General features: G+C 39.7%; 1 protein-coding gene across 8 annotated transcripts in view; it reads right to left on the minus strand.

The window, feature by feature from the left end:
• FBXO34 (F-box protein 34) overlaps positions 1–21,341 on the minus strand; it is a 94,667-nt gene extending 73,326 nt beyond the window's left edge. For 5 of the 8 annotated variants that reach the window (XR_014242967.1, XR_014242968.1, XM_082386524.1 and 2 more), the window contains exons 1-2: positions 19,733–19,852; positions 199–303 (exon numbers count right to left, since the gene is read on the minus strand). Coding sequence is in view for 1 of the 8 variants with exons in the window: in XM_082386519.1 (XP_082242645.1) it covers positions 19,733–19,872 (140 nt within the window). In the remaining 7 variants the exon portion in view is untranslated. Of the gene's footprint in view, positions 1–198; positions 304–19,732 lie in introns of all 8 variants that reach the window. The other 3 variants (XM_082386519.1, XM_082386525.1, XM_082386521.1) reach the window with 3 other exon arrangements.
• Positions 21,342–25,545: the final 4,204 nt, after the last annotated feature.

Consider the following 25,545-nt stretch of genomic DNA (forward strand, 5'->3'; position numbering starts at 1 on the left):
AAAGAATCAAACTGGCCTAAGACTTATCAATATTGAAGAATACTAGTGAATAATGAAGCAATGCCTTTGAAGTTCTGACAGAAAATTATGTTCAACCTAGAATTCTACTCTTAGCCACACTAACATTCCATTTTAAGAATAAAATAAAAACATTTTCAGACAAGGAATTACTCAATATTTACCTCCCACATATCTTACCTTAGTATGTACCCCAGCAAAACAAGGCAATAAACCAAGAAAGACGACTCTATGCGAAATGAGCACAATGAAGGCAAGTCACAGGATGTTCACTGAGCAGCAGTTCTAAATAAAACAGATTGGAGCAGAAGATACAGGACATCAAGAGAGGGGTAACTATGAAAAAGGGAGATACCAGAAATTTCATTCTATCTTATAGAAAATGAAAAAATTAAGGTCAGTTATAAAAGCTAACAACACCCCCTCCAAAAATATACAACAGAGAACTCTGATGTGGAGAGGTCGTGGCACCCTGTTTTATCTTTGTAGAACTACCTTCTCCCCACCCCAACACATGTGCTTTAAATGGGGCGGACTCCACACCCATCTCCATCTGGGCATGTGACCAGGCTCTAACTAATCTATTCTCTCCACCTTGCCATAGCAACTTGTTCAGAAATAAGCACAGAGCCGAGAATCAGCACTGGTGGGGGAGAGAGGTGAAGTAGGAGGTTACTGAAAATTAAGCCAAAGGAGGAAAGCACACAGATACAGTGAGAGACCAGTTCTTCAAAGTAACATTTGAGCACATGGATCCAATCCTATTCTATCCCCCTGGACTCTCAGTTCTGGAAACCAATTTCCTTTCTCACTTAAGTTCTAACTGAACTGGTTTTCTAACACTTATAAGGATCCCTAACCAAAACACTCCTCTTTCAAAGCCAGAAGTCAAAAGACACCACCTATTGTTAATGATATAAAAATAAACATATAGTATTTACTAAGGTGACCAGAGCTAAAAATGATGATATATAACTATTTCAAAAAGAAGGTAGGGAATGGGGTAGTGGTGTTGGGATATAATTCTTCATGGGTCTCTATGTCTTGCAAGCGAGGCGCTGACTGCTCTTTGCTCTGGAATATAATCTCAAGGATGTTCATATATCAAACCACCTTAGAAGACAGAAACTCTTCCTCCAGAGCAAAGAGCCAGCATACTACTGTCTCCCTCTGGAGCAAAGAGCAGGCATGCTTACTGCCCATTATAAAATAATGCAATCCCTAAACTCAGAGTTTTTCTCCAGTAACGAAACTCATTATGTGAACAGGTGTTATCTGGCCTCCCCTCAGTGCCCTGTGGGAACTGTGGCTCAGGACACTGGCACAAATGAATGTTGATACCCTAGCTACGGCTACTGCTGTGAGTAATAAACTCTACTTCATCTCTGACTCTGCCTCCTACCAGAATAGGAGCCTTTACCTTCCACCAGCATCCATGAAACTGTGGCAGGCTAATTTGTTAGCTTCATGTAGAGTAAACTCTCAGATCCTTTCTAATTCCTTTTTTTTTTTGGCTGCGTTTGGTCTTTGTTGCTGCGTGCGGGCTTTCTCTAGTTGTGGCGAGTAGGAGCTACTCTTCGCTGCGGTGTGCAGGCTTCTCATCACAGTGGCTTCTCTTTTTGTGGAGCACGGGCTCCAGGCGCGGGCTTCAGTAGTTGCAGCACACAGGCTCAGTAGCTGTGCCCTAGAGCACAGGCTGAGTAGTTGTGGCGCATGAGCTCAGTAGTTGTGGCACAGGGCTTAGTTGTTCTGCAGCATGTGGGATCTTCCTAGACCAGGAATCGAACCCGTGTCCCCTGCATTGGCGGGTGGATTCTTTTTTTTTTTTAATTTATTTATTTTATTTTATTTTTTTTATTTATTTAATTTTTTTTGGTCTGCATTGGGTCTTCGTTGCTGCACACGGGCTTTTCCCTGGTTGTGGCGAGTGGGGGCTACTCTTCGTTGTGGTGCACAGGATTCTCATTGTGGTGGCTTCTCTTGTTAGGAGCACAGGCTCTAGCTGCACAGGCTTCAGTAGTTGTGGCACGCGGGCTCTAGAGTACAGGTTCAGTAGTTGTGGCACACGGGCTTAGCTGCTCCGCGGCATGTGGGATCTTCCCGGACCAGGGCTCGAACCCATCTCTCCTGCACTGGCAGGCAAATTCTTAACCACTGCACCACCAGGGAAGTTCCCTTTGTAATTCTTGACAGGTGGTAAATGGGAGCTAAATCTTAACTATCACTCCAGAAAGTCAATAGATAATGCTTAAAATTGACAAATCAAGAAATGGAAGTAGGGCTTCCATGGTGGCGCAGTGGTTAAGAATCCGCCTGCCAATGCGGGGGACACGGGTTCGAGCCCTGGGCCGGGAAGATCCCACATGCCGCAGAGCAACTAAGCCCGTGCGCCACAACTACTGAAGCCTGCGTGCCACAACTACTGAAGCCCATGCGCCTAGAGCCCGTGCTCCGCAACAAGAGAAGCCACCGCAACGAGAAGCCTGCGCACCACAATGAAGAGTAGCCCCTGCTCACCACAACTAGAGAAAGCCCATGAGCAGCAACAAAGACCAAACGCAGTCATAATTAATTAATTAATTAATTAATTTTTAAAAAGAAATGGAAGTAAAAGCACATTAATATGGGGGATTATCACTAAAAGAATCAAATAGAGAAACAATTGAAGTAGTTCCCTCAGGAAAGGAACTGGGGAGGCATAGGACAAGAGGATTACTGTTTTCACCATAAACTCTTCTGAACCATTACATTTTCCCCCCACCATCATGCATTTGAGAAAGAAGCCTTTCTTGGCTCCTTTAAAGGGGAAAAAAAGAAGTGTACAAGAAAAAAATCTTTTCAGTACTTTCATCCCACTAAAATTGAATGGTAGCATCAAGAAAAGTACCTAGGGGCTTCCCTGGTGGCGCAGTGGTTGAGAATCCGCCTGCCGATGCAGGGGACACGGGTTCGAGCCCTGGTCTGGGAGGATCCCACATGCCGCGGAGCAACTAGGCCCGTGAGCCACAACTACTGAGCTTGCGCGTCTGGAGCCTGTGCTCTGCAACGAGAGGCTGCGATAGTGAGAGCCCCGCGCACCGCGATGAAGAGTAGCCCCCGCTTGCCGCAACTAGAGAAACCCCTTGCACAGAAACGAAGACCCAACACAGCCAAAAAATAAATAAATAAATAAAGTGAAATTCTTTAAAAAAAAAAAAAGAAAAGTACCTAATTAAGTATAATGCTCTCATCATAGTTCTGGAAACCTAAAAGGGAAACTCTCTCACCAGTGATCATCTCAAGCCAGAAAACAGTCTTAATGTATCTCCAAAAAAGTATGTCACATCTTGCTTTGGAGAGGTTTTGTTCAATAAAATGATTCTACTAGCTATGTACACAATAGTGTCCTACAACTTCTATGGAAAGCACATTACTGGCTTCAGCATATAAATATGTACCCTTAAGCATAATTTCCTGCAATTACAGATTCTAGGTTACCCTTAAATCACTAGTGTTTTAAAAGTGAAATTAAAATTAATTTATGGGAACAAAGAAGAAATATTCTTATGGCAAAGGGAATAAAATATGCCATCTTACAAGAAAAAAAAAATAGACAAACAGTTAATTAAGGTTCAAAAAGTAATTCACATTAAAGAATCAGAATTTTCTAATCAAAATTTGAAATTACAAATTATTTTGTATGGTAGGTAGTGCATGACTATTTCCATTTAGTATAATTTTATACAAATTACAGGGAAGTTTTTTCTTAAAAATCCAGAACAGCAAAGCCTACCCACTGTCTACCCCTCTACTCCTCCACTAAATTATACTTCCTATACAGCCACATTATAACTTTTGCCCTCCTGCTGAATCTAATTTTTAGGGGAAATGAAGGAAGAGCACACAAATTCTGCCCCAGAGATAAGCTAAAGTGTTCTTGGGCTAAACTATAAGTCTAAGTAAAATAGGATCTGGTTAGGAGCTATCTCTGTTTTTATTTAAAATACACTTTATTTAAATTAGCATTGGTTAACTTTAACCTAACATTACTGCTTCAATCACAGTGGTCTCAGTCAATCTACTTAACTCTTGAGAAGCTGGAGCAAATAAAAGATCTCTGTGAAGTTATAGAGTTTCACTAAGGTGTTGCTAATTTCTTTTTCACTCCTAGGTGCTCTTCACTAGGAAGGCTTTTTGTGTAGTGAAGTTCCTCTATAGTCAGACTGCGTGGGTTTGAAATCCAGCTCCAACACACTGCCTAGGCAAGCTGCTTAACCTCTAAGCCTCAGTTTTCTTTTTTGGAATTTTTGAATTTTATTTTATTTATTTTTTTATACAGCAGGTTAAGACTCAGTTTTCTGCAAGAATAAAGGGACACAAATACTTTCCTCATACAGTTGTTACCAAGATTTTTTTAAAAATACACATTAAAAAAAATTAAAAATAAATAAATAAATAAAAATACACATAAAATGTTTGGCATAAGACCTAGTCAAAAGAAATAAAGAGGGCTTCCCTGGTGGCGCAGTGGTTAAGAATCCACCTGCCAATGCAGGGGACACGGGTTCGAGCCCTGGTCTGGGAAGATCCCACATGCCGCGGAGCAACTGGGCCCGTGAGCCACAATTACTGAGCCTGCGCGTCTGGAGCCTGTGCTTTGCAACAAGAGAGGCCGCGATAGTGAGAGGCCCGCGCATCGCGATGAAGAGTGGCCCCTGCTTGCCGCAACTAGAGAAAGCCCTCGCACAGAAACGAAGACCCAACACAGCCAAAAATAAATAAATAAATAAAAGATGTACCAAAAATTCAGCTATCTACAGTCTACTTTGGGAAACCTCTAAAAAAAAAAAGAAAGGGAAGAAGACAGCTATTAATATTGTCACTACTTACTTCATGGAAAGCCACCTCCAGTAGGAAAGAGATGTTCCATCTGCACACCGTGGAACACAGAGACTCTTTCTTATTAATTAAACCACCACTGAAGGCTATGGAAAGGAACTTCACTACAAAGATGCTGGAAGCATGAAGCAGATGATGCATTTCAGCAAGCCAAACTCAGTCACTGTTCTACCAAGAGGACAGAGTCCTTAAACTTTGCACAGGTTTGTTTACCTTGGTATCATTATGGAACACAGTGGTAGGCAAAAGCAAAACTTTTTAAACAATGGAAGTACTTTTAAATATAAATTTTTAATGTAAATTATTTTATAGCTAGCTTTCTCACATTACTTTCTTTCTGACCTTCATTCATTCAACAAACGTTTGTTGAGCATCTATGAGTCTCTTGGAATACAGTGAACAAACGATCAAAGCCCTCAAGAAACTAACATTTGGTGGTGAGAAAGACAATAAATAATCATAATAAGTAAATTTTATAGTATATGTTTCAAGGAGGTAACTATTATGGGGGAAAAACAGACTAGGGTAAGGGAACTTGGAAGTGCAGGAGGAGAGTGGCGGTTGCCATTTTAAACAGGGTGGTCAGCGTAGGCTTCCTTGAGAAGGTGCTACTTAAGAAGAGATTTGGAAGAGGTAAGGAAGTTAGGCATGAAGATTTATCTAGGCACAGGTAACAGCCTAAGGCAAGCACCATCACCACGATCTAACAAATAAGCAAAAATGTTGTCTCTTAATAATATCACCTTCTCCCAAGAAAAACCTGTGCTAGCAAAACCAAAAAAAAAAAAAAATTATATTAATTCATTCAACAAATGTTTAGCTAAGAACACAGAAGAGAACATGATATGCACCACTTTCTATTCTAAACTATAAAGACCTCAGCAAGGGGACTGAGGTTGACTACAAAGTTCTGAAGTGTAAGAAATATGTTTTTTTTCTGTTATTTAGCTTATTGGGCCTTCACTTCACTGCTTTTCAAAAAAAAAAAAAAAAGGCAGATTTACAGACATCTGTCCTCCAGATAAGGTGGGATGATACTACCTACACTGAAAGTATCTCCAAGTCTCTATTCTTTAAAGCATAGATATTGGTCCCTTAAGTTTCTTCACCTAAAGAGTTGATAATTTCAAAAGTACTAACAATGATATTATATTAACATCTTCTCCCCCTGCCTCCAACAGGCCAAAACATTGCTACTGGGAGTCTAATAATTTTTCTAACACTTTTCCAAGATCCACTTCAACTATAGAAAAAATGTGATCTACCAAGTACAAGGTGCTATATGCCATGCACCATGGTAGCTAAGTAAGAGGTCTCCGCTCTCCAAGACCTCATCATGTGGTATGGAAAAACATATGCATTATATATCTTTTATGCTATTTACTACTTCAAAAGTAAGTATAGCTCATAATACCACTTAGTTGCAAAGAAAAATACTATGATTTTTTTTCCCTCAAATCCCAACCAAAAGGTTATATTTATAGAGTTGAAAACACATTTTACAAACCCTTACACTATAAAAAATTACAATCTTAGCAGAATATATTTTATATCATTTATCTGATCCCACTTAGCAACTAGAGAGTAAAAGCTTAGAAAGTTAAGAGACCCACAACAAGAAATATCATATAAAAGGAACCAAATGGAATATATTTATTGATTACTTTATTTTTCCCCAATTACGTTAACAGATATTTTAAGATCAGTTGAAAACACGTCTCTACATATTAAGGCATGTATGCAAGAGAAAACAGAGGACCAAAAGAAAAAAGAATAGCACACTTTAACCTCATGCCCTAATCTACTTTTTAATTAAGTGCACAAATCCTGAAAAACACTCCTGAAGTATTTATGGCTAGAAATGTTTCTCTTCTAACCTCAACCATCAGTCTCCTCTTAGGACTGGCCTAAATAAAAAGGTAACATGCTGTTATATGCTTCACCCAACTTAGCATTACATTAGCTGGCTGTGTAGTCCATGTTTTCAAGGTATCGTACATAGAGCAGAAGTACTTTGTCTCTTTCTACTTAAATGGCCTATCAGGCATATTAGAGCTACCCTGTCATCATGTTTTACCAATGAGATTAGCAAATATGAAAACTGTCAGCAAGGATATGAAAAAATAGGTGTACTCTCAAACTGCAAATACTCTTTGACCCAGCAGTTCCACTTCTGGGAATTTATCCCAAAAGACAACCCATGAAGAAAATTATTCGCTACAACATTGTTTCTAATAGGAAAAGATAGCAAGACTCCATTTCTCAACCTCCCTTGCATTCAGATGTGGCTGTGAACTAAGTTCTGGCTAACAAAACATGACTGGAAGTGTCCTGAAGTAGCAGCTTCTAGAAACCTCCCTGTAAAAAGGCTGGCATGTAAACCTTTGCCCCTTCTTGCATCCTGCTGCTCAGAATGGGCTGCAGTAGTTGGAGATCCAGCTAGGTCAATGAGGACAAGGGCAACATGCAGCAGAGCAGTAAGAGCACAGAAAGAATCCAGGAAATCACTGCGGGGCGGTGGGGGGGGGGGGCGGCTGACAGGCAGGGGACAAGGGGAATGAGGGTAGACTAAAGGGCTATCTTGACTGCAGCGTTTGCTTACATAGGTACATCCAAATGTCAAAACTTGTCGAACTATCCATCTGTTTCTGTGAATTTTACTGTAATTATTATGCCTCAAAAAGAGAGAAAGAGAAAAGAGAAATGCCATGAGTGCTATACCAGCCCTAGAACACTTACCTAAACTTTTATAAGAAAAAGAAATACTTCATTGTTTAACCCACTGTTAGTTTAGCTTTTGTATCACTAATACACTCTTCATATGCCAATATGTAAAGAATGAAAAAATCAAGTGAAAAAGGCAAGATAACGTTACGTAGAATATGCTACCATTTATTATTTTTTTTAATAAATTTTTTTATTATTTATTTATTTATTATTTTTGGCTGCGTTGGGTCTTTGCTGCTGCGCACGGGCTTTCTCTAGTCGCGTGCGGGGGCTACTCTTCGTTGCAGTGCGCGGGCTTCTCATTGCGGTGACTTCTCTTGTTGCGGAGCACGGGCTCTAGGCAGGTGGGCTTCAGTAGCTGCGGCTCACGGTCTCTAGAGCACAGGCTCAGTAGTTGTGGCGCACGGGCTTAGTTGATCCGCGGCATGTGGGATCTTCCCGGACCAGGGCTCGAGCCCGTGTCCCCTGCATTGGCAGGCGGGTTCTTAACCACTGCACCACCAGGGAAGCCCTATGCTACCATTTATATTTTTAAAGGTAGGGAAAATAGACTATACACCAGAAGACTATGTAAGAAACTAGTAACAGTGGTTGCCCTAGTGAGGGAAAAGTATGCCCAAGGCACAGAATAGAAAATATCTCACTTTTTGCACCTTTCACATTTTGAACCATGCAAACACATTACCTATTTTAAAAATAAATGTTCTTTAATCCTATTAAACAAAATTAAATATTTCGTTTAATTTTTTTGAAATTTTGGTATATGCAGATTTTAATGATTTGAAGACTTACATTGACTTTAGTTTCAAGATGATCCCACACTGAACTTAATTACTGAGACTCCTAGATACAAAAATGACAAAAGAATAAAAAGTGTTGGAAGGGGTAAAAAGGGAAGGAGAGTGCTGAGAACTCTTCTTTTGAGGAAAACGGCAAGAAAACATTTTAACCAAAAAGAGAAGCACTGGGATCATTCTACTGCTGGAAATATATACTATATATCTTTTAATTTCTCATTATCTGCTTTTAATGAAAAACAAACAAAAGCAGCTAGCTAAATCAAAAAGGCCAACAAGGCTTTTCTCTGATTAGCTGAAGGAATCAAACAAAAGGTTCTTTCTTGTTAGGAGTATAGATTCTGAAGAGTTACAAATAGTAATGTGAAAGTCTCCGTATCAGATTAGAAATTGAAATAAAATGAGGATTTCTGAGAAATTTATCAAATTGACCACAGGTGGTTTTCTGTTCTCAACACTATTTTGTAACGTGTATATATAAACCCTGTTAAGCTTTTATGGTGTAAACAGAATAACAAAAGAGTTACTCGGACTTCCCTGGGGGCGCAGTGGTTAAGAATCCGCCTGCCAATGCAGGGAACACCGGTTCGAGCCCTGGTCCGGGAAGATCCCACATGCCGCAGAGCAACTAAGCCTGTGCGCCACAACTACTGAGCCTGCGCTCTAGAGCCCGTGAGCCACAACTACTGAAGCCCAGGCGCCTAGAGCCCGTGCTCCGCAACAAGAGAAGCCACCGCAATGAGAAGCCCACGCACCGCAACCAAGAGTAACCCCCGCTCTCCGCAACTAGAGAAAGTCTGTGCGCAGCCACAAACACCCAACGCAGCCAAAAATAAATTAAATAAATAAATAAATTTATTAAAAAAAAAAAAAGTTACTGAAAATCTACTACTCTTAAATAGACCATTTAATTTTGTCAGTTGCCCAAGCCTTGGCCTATACATTCATGTATTTTTGTGTATGATTAGTATATATATTTTATATACCATTTTCACATACTTATTTCTATGTAATGATAATTAAGTTGAATGAAATAAAAAATATTCACTTTATAAATCCATAAAATTTTGGATTTTTATTTTTAAAAGGTAACTCAGTAAGAAAGTCCTATCTCTTGCTCTAATTCCGGAAGAGGATTATTCAGATCCTAAGTCAGAGGCCACCAACCATTTACTGATGATCCCAATTACCAACAACCTCTTAAGTGACAAATACATACAAATAAACCCAGAAAAAGGAGGCATCATTTACATGCTCTTGTTGATAATAGTAAAAACATTAAATTGTTTCTAACAGGGTTGGATGGTCACAAACAAAATCTCTAACCCTTTAGAAATTCCTAGTAGCTACTATGGAAATTTCTTGGGGCCTCTGGAACACAAGTAGGCATAGACAATAATCATTAAGCCCTTCAAAGTAAATCCTTCTGAAGGCAAAGACTATATTTTCCAATACAGTACTGTGTATTATCCTATAAAGATTTCAGCAACATAGACTAAATGAACATTCAAATGTAGAAGGCTCAAAGTAAGCATAGAATTAACATTTGGTGAACTGAACACTAACAGTTTAGAAACAAAGACAATGCACATGGAAATGAAATTAAGCTTTACTTCTCTGAATAAGATATCTACACTAAAAGCATACAAATGACAAATTTCTTAAAAACTGAGTAATTATACTGAGGTTCATTAATGAAGGCTTGACTTTTTCCAAAGGGGGAAAAAACAGATCTGCTATCTGCCAAGAACATTAAATTGAAATCTTCAAAAGTGGTACTGCTATTACCTTAGTAAACCAGTAACACTAATATCCTTTACAAGTAGAAAGGTGAGAAGTTATGCTCATTGTTTTTGAAAAATTGGAAAGGGAAAAGGTAAAGATTAATTTCCTCCTAACTTCTCCTGAACTATCAATTTGGAGGAAAGACAAATGGACCAATCAAATTAATTTCATATAATATTCTCAAAGAATACGAAATAAACAGCATAAACACAAGGATAGGGGTTACTCAGATTCAATTCTAACAAATTATTACTTGATTCTATAGGAAACAATGATCAGTAATTGTCAGACCAGTCCTTAAGGGACTTACTCAAAAAGCCAAAATCTTAAGAATTCCATTGGACTATCAACTGTGGTCAAGAGGTAACATGTATCTAAATCAGAGCCATTTAACAGAGAAAGACTCAACAGGTGTTTGGTAAAAGAAATGCCTGGAAACACTGGGAACACATGAAAAGACCTTTAATAAAATGAAACCATAATATTTAAGTAACCCAACAAATGAGTTGGCAAGCAAATTTTAATCTCCAAAATTAATCATATCTTTTAAAGAGGCATAGTCCCCTTCTTTCCATGTCCCCTAAAAAGGGAAAATCCATGACATTTTAATAAAGGAACAATTCTTTAAAAAGGCTTTACAACTCCTCATTCTCTACTAAAATAGAACAATTAAAATTCAAGCAGAATAGGGAATTCCCTGGCCATCCAGTGATTAGAACTCCGCGTTTCCACTGCAGGGGGCATGGGTTCCATCCCTGGTCAGGGAACTTAAGATCCTTCAAGCTGCGTGGCACAGCCAAAAAAAAAAAAAAAAAAAAAAAATTCAAGCAGTATAGACAAGATAGTCAAGGTTGTTGATTCACAAAATAAAACAAGGTAACAACTACAGTAAAAATCAAGTAACTTTTTGGTAATATACACAAAAATATTAGGTAACGGAGAACATTTTTAATACAGAGGCTAAGCCCCTAGATCAAATAAAGAAGAGAGGAAATAATTCATCTGTTAGATTCAGAAACAAAACAATAACTAACATGGCTAAAGTTTTCACTTAAATTCCAAGGCCATGAAATTTTTAAACATCAGTAGTTTAAAAATGTGTTATACAGTCATTTTTAAGTGCAAAAATATGTTATACTATATAGTCTTAAAATATATGCAACTAGAATGTAAAATTATGTTTTAATATACAACCTCCTACTAATACAAACAAAAATGTGGATTTTCCAGAAAAGTTAGTATTTATCTGGACTTTAATAATCAATTCTATTAATGATATCTGCCATACGGCAGGGGAACCCACAAGGTGTTAAGATAAACAATAAAAAGACAAAAGAATAAATTCTTAAATTTAAGACTGGTACTTGCCAAAGAATACATAGATCTGTAAACAGTGCTAAGAGAAAAAGTGACAGAAGTTAACTAGTGCACTGAGCATAATGCCTGGAGTATAAAACATGTTACCCTTTTTTTCAGTAGGTGAATAAATACACAGGCCTTGAAATTCCACAAGTTAAAAATGGTGGTATATAACCATTTTATCAAGCTAACTACATAGCATGTTAAATAAAACATAGGCAAAGAAAATGTCAAATGAAAGATAGGATTCCTAAAGCATAAAGCTATAGACCTTCTATGGACTTTTCAGGATCCCTTTTCATAGTCCTTGCAGTATCCCAAATAAGCTTCACTACTGTGATGATGGTATAGCTCTTCAACAAGAATACAGCCTGAACCAGAGAAACCTATCCCCAAAGGTTGAAGTGGTGTGTAGAAAGTACCTAGAACCTCCAGAGAACAATTCTGATGACTGAACTTGAAATCAAATCTCTTGCCCTACTTTGGAAACAAGCTTGCCTCTCCTGGTTCCTGGACAATAGACCAAATGTGTCCTTTGAGACTTCCTTACCAAACTCAAATTTCATCTTCAGATACTCCAGCTTAATCAATAATTCCCTACAGTAGTTCCAAGAGTGATTTCAGAGCTTCAGAGAGACTATTTTTATATTATTAATTATTTAAAATACATTATTTTTAAATTTTTTAATTTTCAAGAAGCAAATGAACACTTTAATACACAAAGTCCTATAACTGAATCTGCTAGAAGGTGTCTAAGTTAAACAGAAAAATAGAAAAAAAAAATTTTTTTTTAATTTAAAGGTACAACTTTAAATAGCCCAGGTATGTCCTTAAAGATAAGGGGGAAAAGCTAAGCCTTCAATTATGTGTCTACAATTTTGGGATATAAGATATGAAAGCTTAGAATTTAGTAGAGAAGACTAATACACATGAAACAAAGAGTAATAAATAATGGTATACAATGAAGTGTTAAAGTGCTAAGTGGCTAAGTACTCAATTTGGGATGTCTATAAACTCAGATGAGGGGGGAAATTATCTTTACTTTCAGTAACCTCCAACTGAAATTTAGCATTTCCTTCTATTGGGAATTCAGTCAGACCACAATAATATTAACAGTATCTGCCACTGTCAGTAATAGAAATCATAGATATTTTCCTATCACACAATCATAAGTTGCAGACACCTCCAAACAGTGATAATGTTCATCATTACTTGGAAATTATTAGACCCACGCTAAATCTTATTATTTAATACAGAAGCACATGTTACTATCTCATAATTTAAAAAAATATTTTGATAACTGTATTTTAATGTAACTGGTTTTCTTTGTAATCCTATGTAATTTAAAAATACTACTCAGAAAACGGGTCCTATAGGCTTCAGACTGCCAAAGGTGTCTATGGAGCAAAAACTGTCAAGAGCCCTGCCCTACAGCTTCTATAGAAGCACTCTCCTTCCCCACCTCTGGATTTGATGGCATAAGGATGTAGAGCTTGAGGTGCTGACAAACACACTGTAACCACAAAGGGACAACACCATGGAAGCAGAGCTTATTAAATAAAGGAAATAAGAAGAAGATGAGATTCTGACCACCTAAGTACAAGTGGATCAAGCTTCATCTTTGGTCTTTTTAGTACTACAAGCCAGTAAATTCGATTCGGTTCTCTGTTATACTCACTACACTCAACATCTAAATGGTACAGCTGATTGCAATAGTTTCTATCTCAGGAAACCAGAGCAATACCCATTTCTTGGCATAGCAACAGCAAAATTACAAAAGGATTCACTTTACCACCATTAGGGAATCTGGGGAAAATGAGTTTAGTTTTTCACAAACTAAGTGTGCTGAAGTCTCACTCAATACTCACTCCAATCTACTCTCACATGGACTTCCTATTTTACAGAAGCTGCATAGCTAAAAACTACATTTTCCAGATGCCTTTGAAGCAAAGGTTTCACCTAAGACCTAAGTGTGTCCAAGCAGACCACTTAAGATATAGAGAGCAGAAAGTAGCATGCAATGATGTTACTGCCCAAGGAAGTTAAAATTTCTGCCACATACGGTGGTCCGTAATGGCAGTAGCTCCCTTATCAGGGAAGTTCTACAGTGTCTGTGGTGTTTGTTCTAGAAGTTCAGTCTAATCTGTTCATTCAGCCTACTCAACATTTACCTATCTCTTTCTTAATAAATCCCATTTGCTACAACCACTTAGAGCAAATGCTCTTGCTACAGATTCTTGAAAAATAAATACAAAGTAAACATGGATGTAAAAAAAAGCAGCATCCGTGTGATGAACTTGGAGATTGGGATTGACATATATACACTAATATGTATAAAATGGATAATTAATTAAGAACCTGCTGTATAATAAATAAATTTCAAAAATTCAAAAAAAAAAAAAAAGTAGTATCCTATTGGCAGTTAGAAACCTAACAAGAGTTAACAGCTTATGGATACAGATATAGGCTTGACCTGGAAAGCATTATAATTGAGAAGCCCTAAGAGCTAAGGGCCAGATTACAAGGAGCACAACAAAGAGTCAAGAACAGAGCTTAGACAGACTCAAGATATAGAGAACAAACTAGTGGCTACCAACTGGGGGTGGGGGAGTAAGAGTTGTAAACTATTAGGTATAAAATGAGCTACAAGGATATATTGTACAATGTGGGGAATATAGCCAATATTTTATAATAACTATAAATGGACTATAACCTTTAAAAATTGTGAATTACTATATTGTACACCTGTTAATATTGTACAGCAACTATAATTAAAAAAAAAAAAAGAGAGAGAACAGAGCTTTAGATAGTTTGGATCTGGAAGAGAAAGAATTGCCAGCCAAGCTGATAAATCAGAAGAAATCAGAGATAGGCAAAGAACCGAGAGGAGAGAATTCAAAAAATGAAGGTGTCTTCTGTACAACTAAATACCAAAGATGACAAATAGGCTAAGAATTTAACTAAAAGATCCGTTTTTCACATTACTTCCTTTCTCAAAGATTGTCCTGGGTAAAAAATAATGCTCAAACTCCCTCCATAATTGGGTCCCTTGTCTGCTGCTGCAGCTTCATACCATAACTTTTTCTTTTTCTTTGTTTCTTTTAATACCATACTTTTAATCAGTCTTTTTTAAATAAATAAATAAATAAAACCTCTTCTCCAGATCCCAAAATAAACGTCCAATCCAAGGCCCACACCTAGGAAACTTTGTCTGGCAGTCCCAGTTGCCTCCTCTGAATTCATGTAACATTTATTTATCAGACACCTAATTAAAATCCAAACTAAATTATAAGCTTAAAGAGAGCAGGGGCTATGTTCTTCATTTCTTTATATTCTGAACACCCAGCATAATGCCACTCAAATGCACTGCTAACAGCTAGGCCCTTTCAACAGGTAGTTTCAAAAGGGTGGAAGTAAGATTGCAGGAGATTAAAAATTTAATTAAATTGACTTGGAAGGTGAACAAAGAAACCTTCCGTAGAAATGGTAATGTTCTGTATCTTGACAGAGTTATGGGTTAAATAGATGTATGAACTTGTCCAAACTAAGGGACAAGTTAAACTATTTGTTTACTTATTTAATAAGTAAACAAATAGTTCATGATAGGCATGCAAAAGTATTTACTGGTAAAGTATACTTACTTTGAAATACAACCAAAATATAAGATGCATTGATAAATACATAGAGGGTAGAATGAATGGATAAATAGATAAGCAAATAGAGCAAAATAAGAATTACAGAATCTACATTGTGGATATTTAGATATTCATATTCAATGTATAAACAGTTCTTGCAACTTTTCTGTGATTGAAATTTTCATGATAAAATGTTAGGGGAAAAAAGCAGAGTGGAAATAATGTGAGGCTCACATTATTTCAGAAGTTTGTCAATTAAAGGATTGACCTTAGAGAAGAAAAGGAAGGTATATATACATGCCTCTGAGAGAGGGATGTCTGGATTGTTCCTCTTCTCTCTACCTCTAGTCTTAGACTGCCTATACAGACTAGTTCTGGCCTTGAGTGCTTGCTCTTGCCGGAAAGAAAATGCTCACTCACTAAGCTCCCTTCATTCTAGCACAATCCAAACCTGTGGAGCCTGACCCCTTTGTCTGTCTTGGGCTATGATAATCTGTTCCCTATTCTTTTTACCTGAGCTTCTAATACCTCCTTAACTGACCTTTAGACAAAACCTCTGGCCAATCTGCATAACATAAATGGTTCATCCTCTTGGTCCAATTCTTGCCCTTCAGACCCATGGCCCCCACAGCAAGGGAATGTTAAAACAACGGTCACACAGTCCCTGGCTGAGGACCAGGCAGAGAGGTACTCAAAACATGTTTGTTAGATGAATAAAACCCATGCCTGATAATATAATACATACATAAATAGAGCTTAGTTTCACATTTAAATCTACATTGTGCTGAGGGTTGAAAATGTGTGTGCTAAGTTCCTGGAGTTGAACATTTAAAAAGGGAAGATCTGGAGCCTCTTCTGTGGAGAGCAAACCAGAAGACAGAGCTGGAAACGGAAGGTTGATAAACTCTTTCAACTGACGTTAAGAAACACCTACATTTAAATTATTAATGCTTTTCCCAGATAATACAGTACGTTCATCAGCTTCAAAGTGCCATAAACATGAACTACAGGGGGAAAGATAAATTATGCAACAGTAAGAATTGATATGAATTCAATTTCCAATGACCTAAATGCACTTGGGAGTTAATTTGCTTTTTGTTACTGTAGCTTCCAAAGGACTGCAGATTATGCACTTGCTGAATTTTGCCTTTGTCACACATGACCTAACAAGGAAGGCATTCATTCTACCATAGTAGCTTCTCTCAAGTATCTGGTTCTAAACAGCTGCAAATTTTGGAAGATAACACTGAATGATGTTTCTAACCATTAGTACGTTCTCTCCCCAACAAATATGAAAACAAGATTAAGGTTTACTAGAGTATCAAAACTGCAAATTAAACTGGCTGAGCATAAATTTATTAGAAAATAAAGTAGAAAATTTGTACAAGAATTTAAATTCTAGATGTTATGTTAATAGAATTGATCCAATAAACATATCCTAAAGAATTTCTAAAATACAGCACTTTCATTGTTCACATTTGCTTTTATCTGTCAGAAAGATGCTGTATCACTAATGACTGGCTGATATAGTCCCTTAAATGCTGTAACTGGATAAAATGACAAAATATTTCAAAATAATACCGATCTCAAATAAATTTCCATTTATGAGAAGTAAAAGCTGCTTCCTAGACCCAAAACTGCTAGGCCTGGGTGAAAAATAACCTGCCAAAAGTAGAAACAAACTGTAAAAATGTTTCAGAGTGTTATGTGTTACGGCTGGTTAAACGGTTATACAACTAAACAAAGAAGCTGGTTTTTTTACACCTGTCATTGTTCCTAGGTCATATAAGAATACATGAAGACATTTATTCTCCACCTATCAACTCATTTTTTTAAAATAAATTTATTTATTTATTTTTTGGCTGTGTTGGGTCTTCGTTGCTGCGCGTGGGCTTTCTCTAGTTGCGGCAAGCGGGAGCTACTCTTCGATGCAGTGCGAGGGCTTCTCACTGCGGTGGCTTCTCTCTTCTCTCGTTGTGGAGCACGGGTTCTAGGCACGTGGGCTTCAGTAGTTGTGGCACACGGGCTCAGCAGTTGTGGTGCACAGGCTTAGTCGCTCCACGGCATGTGGGATCTTCCCAGACCAGAGATCAAACCCGTGTCCCCTGCATTGGCAGGTGGATTCTCAACCACTGCGCCACTAGGGAAGCCCCTATCAACTCATTTTCCATACAAAAAAATCATAACTGCTAAACACCACAGAGGAGGAAAAATTGTACTGCCAAGGAGAAGCTATTTTATTATCAGCATTTATATGTCTTTCAACTCACATGTAGTTTGACTTTCACCATATACCCTAGTACATTTAATTTACACAGATCCACGTAGCCTCCCCCAGAAAGGCTCCCTGGAAAAGACACACGCAAGTGTCCTTTCTGTACCTCCTTCAACTTCATTACATAATATCTTGTCATGATCCTTTCACTATAAAGAGTAGGTTGATTAACACCCTCAAAATCAGCAATTTCATGTTAATTTGGTACTTATCAGTCTTGAGGATCCAAAAACCCAAATTTTGTCTTTAGAGCCTTAACACTGTCACCACACGATTCCTAATTTCTTAAAATAAATATATATATAAAATAATTTTCAAGTACTGCACACAATGCTATAGAATTTCCAAAGTACAGTGAGCATTAAAATGAGATTTACAGGAACACCTTGTTTTGTAAACTTCCAGTCAAATCTAATGGTAATTAACAAGGGTAAATTTTTGCTTTCATTTTCTACAAAAAATGTAGTAACAGAGCATGACTTCCACCAGCATGTTGATGCAGAATCTAGACAGACAATACCTTATCAATAACCTTTAAAGAGCAAATGAGAGAAAGCAGTATTAACAACAAAAAACCCCTAACATTACAAGTCAAGGTCAGTGGGGACGGGCTGAGGACTCCTATCCAAGCTTCCTGCTGAAGACACTAAATTGTAATTATGCTTCAATTTTAAGCCATCTACCTCTCAAACTAGATCCTATTTAAATGATTTTATAGAGAGGAAGAAATGATGAGCAAAAGTACTGATATGCTGCAATACCTGAAGAGAGTCATTAATGGCAGGTGACTAGCTTCTCTTCTGGCCTGATCTCTTTTGGAAGAAAAGCAATATTCATAGGCAGGGCATTTTTTAATATTCTGTAGTTTCATATTTGAAAGCATTACAGACGAAATATTAGTTACTTGTCCAGGCAAGCAGTCCTGGTATATGTTATTATACTGTTACAGCCCAGTCTTAGTAAGAAAACAAGGAAAATCCTTGTTGTTGAGCTATAACCGTAGGAAACCCTCAATTATCCATGGACAGGGACAACCTGGATAAATTAAATCCCCAGGTAATTATTATTTAAGAAGAACGTTGGATTAATTCAGAACTCCTCCTCCCCTCTTTACAAAAGAAAAAGTTGATTTAAAATCCCCTCTCTCTCTTCCAGACCACTAACCAAAAAAGCAAATAGGCAGATAAATGATTTCAAAATTGTCTAGCAAAAAAGAGTAAGGCAAATAATTATCAGCACTCGAATTGGTTCTATTTTTTCCAGCAATTCCAATCACAAGCCATCAAACTATGAGTTTAGCTTTCTGAAATGCATTTACATTAAACACCCACCCATCCACCCCCCACAAAAAAAAAATCCCTCCTGATTGAGATTTTCCTAAATCAAATGGGTCTTATTGAACTGTACTAACAATGTTCGAAATGGAAGTTAAAGAACTTAACAACTATTACATTAAAATTGTAAAATGCTGATATCGAACAACTTTCGATTCAAAATCTCTGCTATGCTAGGCGTTGACAGAAGCTTTAACTTCCTTTTTCTCCCCTCCGGGTCCTCCCGGCCCTTCCGCGTGTCAAGCTCCCCGCCGGGGTCTGCAGTGACATCACAGCCCATCTCTTGGAAACCCCTGACGTCACAGACACACTGAACCACAGTACTATGACTTCATCGGGACTGGGGCGGAACCGCAGTCGACTTGCGCCAGCCCGGAGGCTAGAGAAGCTTCCGAGCCTCGGTCCTGCCAGGTCCCCGAAGAAGGTTAAGGACAGGCGCCAGCTCACCTGCGCTGGGACGGGTTAGGACGGAGCGGTCGAGCCCCGGCGGGTGCGACCGGGCGAGGCTACCCCCACCCAGGGCCCGACTTCCTCACCGGCCGCCGGTCCCGGGGGTGGGAGAGCCGACCTGGAGCCTCCCCACGGCCTATCCCGGATCTCCTCCGCTTCAGCCCTGACCCGGGACCCCACTCCCGCCCGCCGGCCCGCCCGACCCTCCGTGCCCCGCGGGGGCGCTCAGCGCCCGGCCCGTGTGCGGGCAGAGGACGCCCCCGGACGAGGTGCGGGCCGCCGGGTCCCTGCCCCAGACCGAGCCCCGGACCGGCGGGCGGCGCCCCCGCCCCCACCCCCACCCCCACCCCCACCCGCCCGGCGCCCCGAGAGCGCAGGCGGCCGGCGGGAGGGGGCGGGGAGCGGCCACGGTGGCCGCCGCCAGACCCCGACCGCGCCGCTCTCGCGCCACGCCCCACCCCGGCCCAGACCCACCTGCGCTCCTGCCCCGGCCGGGGCCTGGCCCGGGGCTGCACACCGCGATACAGCGGCGGCGGCGGTTGGCCTGGCTCGCTCCCCACCGCTGAGGCGGACCGAGCGCCCAGCGCGGCGCGGACGCTCGCCCCGAAACCCATTTGTTTGGCTAAAACGGCGTGACGTCACGCGCCGGCCCAATAGACGGTTGGCCAGGGGAGGGGCCGCGGAGCCAGGGAGTCGCAGCGCCCCTGCCGGGATTCTGCGGCACTTCGGACGCTGGGGGTGCGAAGAGTAGGGGACTTAAAAACGGAGAACCGGGTGAGGCATCTTCGGGCCCCCAAGTGGTGAAGAGTGAAAGCTCGAGCAAGACCTGCAGAGAAAGCAATCAACCCCTCAGGCTAGCCAGAATGGTAGTAACGCCAGTGTTCAACAGCCAATAGACTTGACAAGTCTACTAATACTCATGGGTGGATGTGGAGCTATAAATGGTGTTAGATTACTGTTAGATAACCTAGTAGCCTTGAGTTCAAATTTTGCTTCTGCTACTGTCTGGGGAGGCTGGGCTTCAGAGTTCTCATTTGTAAAATGAAGGGGTTGAAAGAGTCCTTTATGTTATTCTTTTCTATGCAAATCATGGCAGGAATATCTACCAGCAAGCTGATAAACTTTGAGGTTGACAGTCTCAAAATGTGATCTTTAGAAGTTTAAGAGATTGTAAATGATGACTATAAGAAGTTTTTAGTATTTTACTTAATACTTTCAAATCAGAGTGCCAGTGAGGACCCTTTTACACTCAGCCTTTAAAATGCTAATTGCTTTCACTGTAAAAATAATTTTAACCACATCATAAAACATGAGAACAATAAAGAAAAAAAAATCCTTCACCCTAACACAGCCACTCAGCATTCAGCTTATTTTCTTTTAGACCTTTTGTCTCATGCATATGTATTTTACAATGTTGTGATCATAGTGTACACAAAATTTTGGATCCTGGTGGGTTTTGGGTTTTTTTGGTTTTTGGGGGGGTTTTTTTCTTCCATAACTATTTCTCCTATTTCTACATAAGCTTCATAAACACTTTAACAGCTGCATAAAATTATATTAAGCGGACATACAAAATTTACCAAATTCTTTATTCTTGGACTTACTTATTTCCTTCCCTTTATGCCGTTATAAAGAAACCATAGGACATTCTCATGAATGTAAATTTTTAAAGATAAATACCAAGAAATGAAATTTCTTGTTGAAAGAGTATCACCACTTTTATAGTTACTAATACAAACTGCCAAAATGCATTTTAAAAGGTTGTACCAAGTTTCATTTAAATCTGCAGCTTTGATTTTAGCCAGCCCTTTAAAAAAGTAGTTTGGTCCAGTTATAAAACTACTCTTTTTTTTTTTTAATTTACTTATTTATTTATTTTTGGCTGCATTGGGTCTTCATTGCTGTGCGTGGGCCTTCTCTGCAGTGAGCAGCGGCTACTCTTCGTTGCGTGTGCAGGCTTCTCGTTGAGGTGGCTTCTCTTGTTGCAGAGCACTGGCTCTAGGTGCGTGGGCTCAGTAGTTGTGGCCCACGGGCTCTAGAGCACAGGCTCAGTAGTTGTGGCGCACAGGCTTAGTTGCTCCGTGGCATATGGGATCTTCCCGGACCAGGGCTCAAACCCATGTCCCCTGCATTGGCAGGCGGATTCGTAACCACTGCGCCACCAGGGAAGCCCTATAACTACTCTTAAAATATATATTATAAAACTTTAATATCAAAAGATTAAATAAAATAAATATTTCCTATGATCTCACCACCAAGAAATAACCACGTAACACCTCCACCTAGACTTTTATCTGTATAGATAATTTTAATCAAAGTTGAAGGGGGTCATATTGTACATACTGGAATTAAACCATATGTCTTATTTAATATCTGATCAATATTAGCTCAATGTATCATGATCACTTGAACCTTCTTTATGTCAATATTTGACTCAAAGTTCAATCCATCCTCTCAGGTTCATCTCAAACACTGTCCTCAAAACCTCTTGATTATTTCAATGAATCAATAATTGATTCCTCTTCCCTTATGGCCCTTATTTTACTCCATGCACATCTTGCATATGTGTATTTAATACACCCTACTAGATTCTAAACTGCTGGAGAATAAGGATTATACCCTAGTATCCACCAAAGGATCTTGCAGTTGATATTGCTTAAACATTTAATAATTAAATCCATGTTAATCATCTGCATTTTTCTCATGACAATAGATGAATATGATCTCCATTTTCAGTGTTTTCTGAAGTTGGTTAATAGCCACCATTTATTGCGTTTACAACGTATAATCCAGACTCTATGTTAACTGTTTTGTATACATTATCTCATTTAATCAGAAAACACCTCTATGATATAAGTACAGTTGGTCCTTCACATCCATACCATTTTATATAAGGTACTTGAGCATCCACGAATTTTGATATCCACCAGGGGTCCTAGGACCAATCACCCTCAGAATCCATGGGACAACTGTATAATGTTTCAATATTCAGTGTTCATCAAAGTGTGTTTTAGAAATGATACTGTTTCTCAAGTGAAGTGGGGATATTCTGTACATTAACCAATGCAGAATAAAAAATGTACTGTGCCTTGCCTCTCGTTTCAAATGTATAACCTTAAAGCTAAGTATACTACTGAGAGCTTATGAATATTCTGCAGTTTAAGCAAAATATAATATTAAATTTTCCATATAAAATTCCACACAGTATGAATGTATGGAATATATACATGTGTATGAAATATAAACTATGTATATATGTATGGAATATAAAATTTTCATACAGTTGAGGAAACCCAGGCTTGAAGAGTTAAACCATTTGACCAAGATTAAACAGGTATTATTAGAGCCAAAGTTAGCAAAGACCCCAGAATTCTTACCATATCACTCGCTGTATTGTTACTGGGAATTTCAGAGGGGTGAAAGACACTGAAACTACAAAACACAACACAAATATCATCAAAATGAAATGACAATGGTTTCCATGTGGCCAGTGCATCTTCATTGTAAGAGTTCCATTAGAGTCTGTGTGGTCTACGGGGTTTCCCTGGTGGCACAGTGGTTAAGAATCTGCTTGCCAATGCAGGGGACACGGGTTCGAGCCCTGGTCTGGGAAGATCCCACATGCCCCAGAGCAAATATGCACGTGTTCCGCAACTACTGGGCCTGTGCTCTAGAGCCCATGAGCCACAACTACTGAGCCCTCATGCTGCAACTACTGAAGCCCACGTGCCTAGAGCCCATGCTCTGCAACAAGAGAAGCCACCGCAATGAGAAGCCCACACACCACAGATAGAGAAAACCCGTGTGCAGCAACGTAGACCGAACGCAGCCAAAAATAAATTAAAAATAAATTAAAAAAAAAAAAAGAGTCTGTGTGGTCTAATGCAGTGTTTCTCAAACTGTCTCTGGTTAAGGACCAGATGTGGGTTTTTTTTTTAATATTTAATACACTGCGAACTGATTATTTTGTAAAATATAGTAAAACTGAAACTACTAGAAATATGAAATTGTTTGAAAAAAAATAAAAGCTCAAATTCTTGATTATTAAACTCAGCACACAGAAAGTTAGTCAAATTGCTAGTAAGGTTTCTGAAACTCTTCCTCTCGTTTCTGCTCTTATCACAGGCTGGCTCTAAAGCTGGCCAGTGGGCCACACTTCGAATAGCACTGGTCTAGGAGAAGGATCAGACTAGGAGGCAGTGAAACCACAAACCACTTGAGGCAAGTCCTTCCTTTGATTCTATTTCTCCATTTGTACAATGGGAATAATCCTTGAAACAAGCCCGTAGAGCCAGTGCAGTGCCTCAGGCCTGGGAGGGAGCTCTTGGGTGGGGTTGGGCATCAGTGTGGGTGTCGTGGTGAGGTCATGGGACTGATAAGGTGCTGACGGAAGAACAGATTAAGGTGGCCTGAGATGGCACAGCCACAGAGAAGTTCTAAATATACGTAGTATATAACTTTGGTTATTTCATCAATGATTGGAACTTGGTCATCTCAAACCAGCAAACATCACATTACATTAAAGCCCAGTGCAATGGGCTTATTTGTATAGACCGGGACTCTGAGCTCAGAAAAAAACTAAGAGCCTACCACTTGCTTCTCAATAGCTCACTCCTACCTCCAAAGGAAAAACACCATCTCATCTTCCTCCCCACCCCCAAACTCTTCATCCTTAACCCAACCTACTCCCTCCACTGCAGGACAGAGGAAACCAAGAGGCAGGCTCCACTGGACTTTGCCTCTAGGTCTCTTTACTACAGAACTACAGCCCTGGGTGCGATCATGCCTTTCCCTACCTACTAACTGTATTCCCATGAAGCTCAAATAAATGAGAAAAGTGAACGTGCTTTCCAAAACTTAAAGTTTACAAAGGCACACACTTAACTTCGCCTGGAATGAAGTCGTTGGAGCATGTGTGAAGCGCTGAGCTTATGCCCGGCCTGTGCATGGATGAAACGTGGTGGTGGTGAATGGAGACGGTAGAGGCTACGCAGCCACAAGAAAGAACTTCATTCACAGTAAATAAAAGAGCAACTAAAGAGAAATAGAAGAACCAGGCAGCAAATTGCCAAGAGAGAAGAGTATATCTCGTAACTGAGATGTGGATTGTGAGGGATAGAAAGCTGAATAAGTATTGAAACCAGAAAAATACCAGAAAATCATAGTTCTTATCTTTCTTTTTGGATCTTGTGCCCCTGTGAAAATCTGATAAAAGTTAACAACCAGGAGTCTTCTCAGGAGAAAACAAAAACAAAAACTGATATATGCACAAATCATTTTGAAAATAATTTTAATTTATTCAAAAACTAAGTCCCTAAGGGGACTTCCCTGGTGGCGCAGTGGTTAAGAATCTGCCTGCCAACGTAGGGGACATGGGTTCAAGCCCTGGTCTGGGAAGATCCCACATGCCGCGGAGAAACTGAGCGCTGCGCCACAACTACTGAAGCCCTTACCTAGAGCCTGTGCTCCGTGACAAGAGAAGCCACTGCAATGAGATGCCCACGAACCACAATGAAGAGTAGCCCCCGCTCACCACAACTAGAGAGAAAGCCCGCGCGCATCAACAAAGACCCAACACAGCCAAAAATGAAGTAATAAATTAAAAAAAAAAAAGTCCCTTAGATCAACTTGCTTTATGGTGACCTGCACACTTACAAAGGGAAGTAAAAGACAACAGCCTCCTCCAGGGAAATGCCAAGGCAAAACCAAATCAAGGTCTCAGGACTTCCTCTCTCCAAGGTATTGCCCTTTAAAGATCCCATTGTTGGGCTTCCCTGGTGGCACAGTGGTTAAGAATCCGCTTGCCAATGCAGGGAACACGGGTTCGAGCCCTGGTCCAGGAAGATCCCACATGCCGCGGAGCAACTAAGTCTGTGTGCCACAACTACTGAGCCTGTGCTCTAGAGCCCGCGAGTCACAACTACTGAGCCCACGAGCCACAACTAGAGCCCGTGGTCCGCAACAAGAGAAGCCACAACGATGAGAAGTCTGCGCACTGCAACAAAGAGTAGCCCCCGCTCGCCTCAACTAGAGAAAGCCCGCACAGCAACGAAGACCCAAAGCAGCCCAAAAATAAATAAATTAAATAAATAAATTTTAAAAAAACCAGATCCCATTGTTGTCAGTGCCCTTTGACCTTTCAGCAACATTCAGATGATGGCTTCTACAACACCAACACAAAGATCCACAGCAATTTCCATATGTATGCCACTTCTTGATAACATAAAAAAAGGGAATCCCTCCAGAAATCTTCACATTCTTATCATCATAATTAACACTTGGGTAGA

The sequence above is a fragment of the Balaenoptera borealis genome (genome assembly GCF_965194805.1).
Source record: "Balaenoptera borealis genome assembly, chromosome: 3".
In the NCBI taxonomy this organism is placed as follows: Eukaryota; Metazoa; Chordata; class Mammalia; order Artiodactyla; family Balaenopteridae; genus Balaenoptera; species Balaenoptera borealis.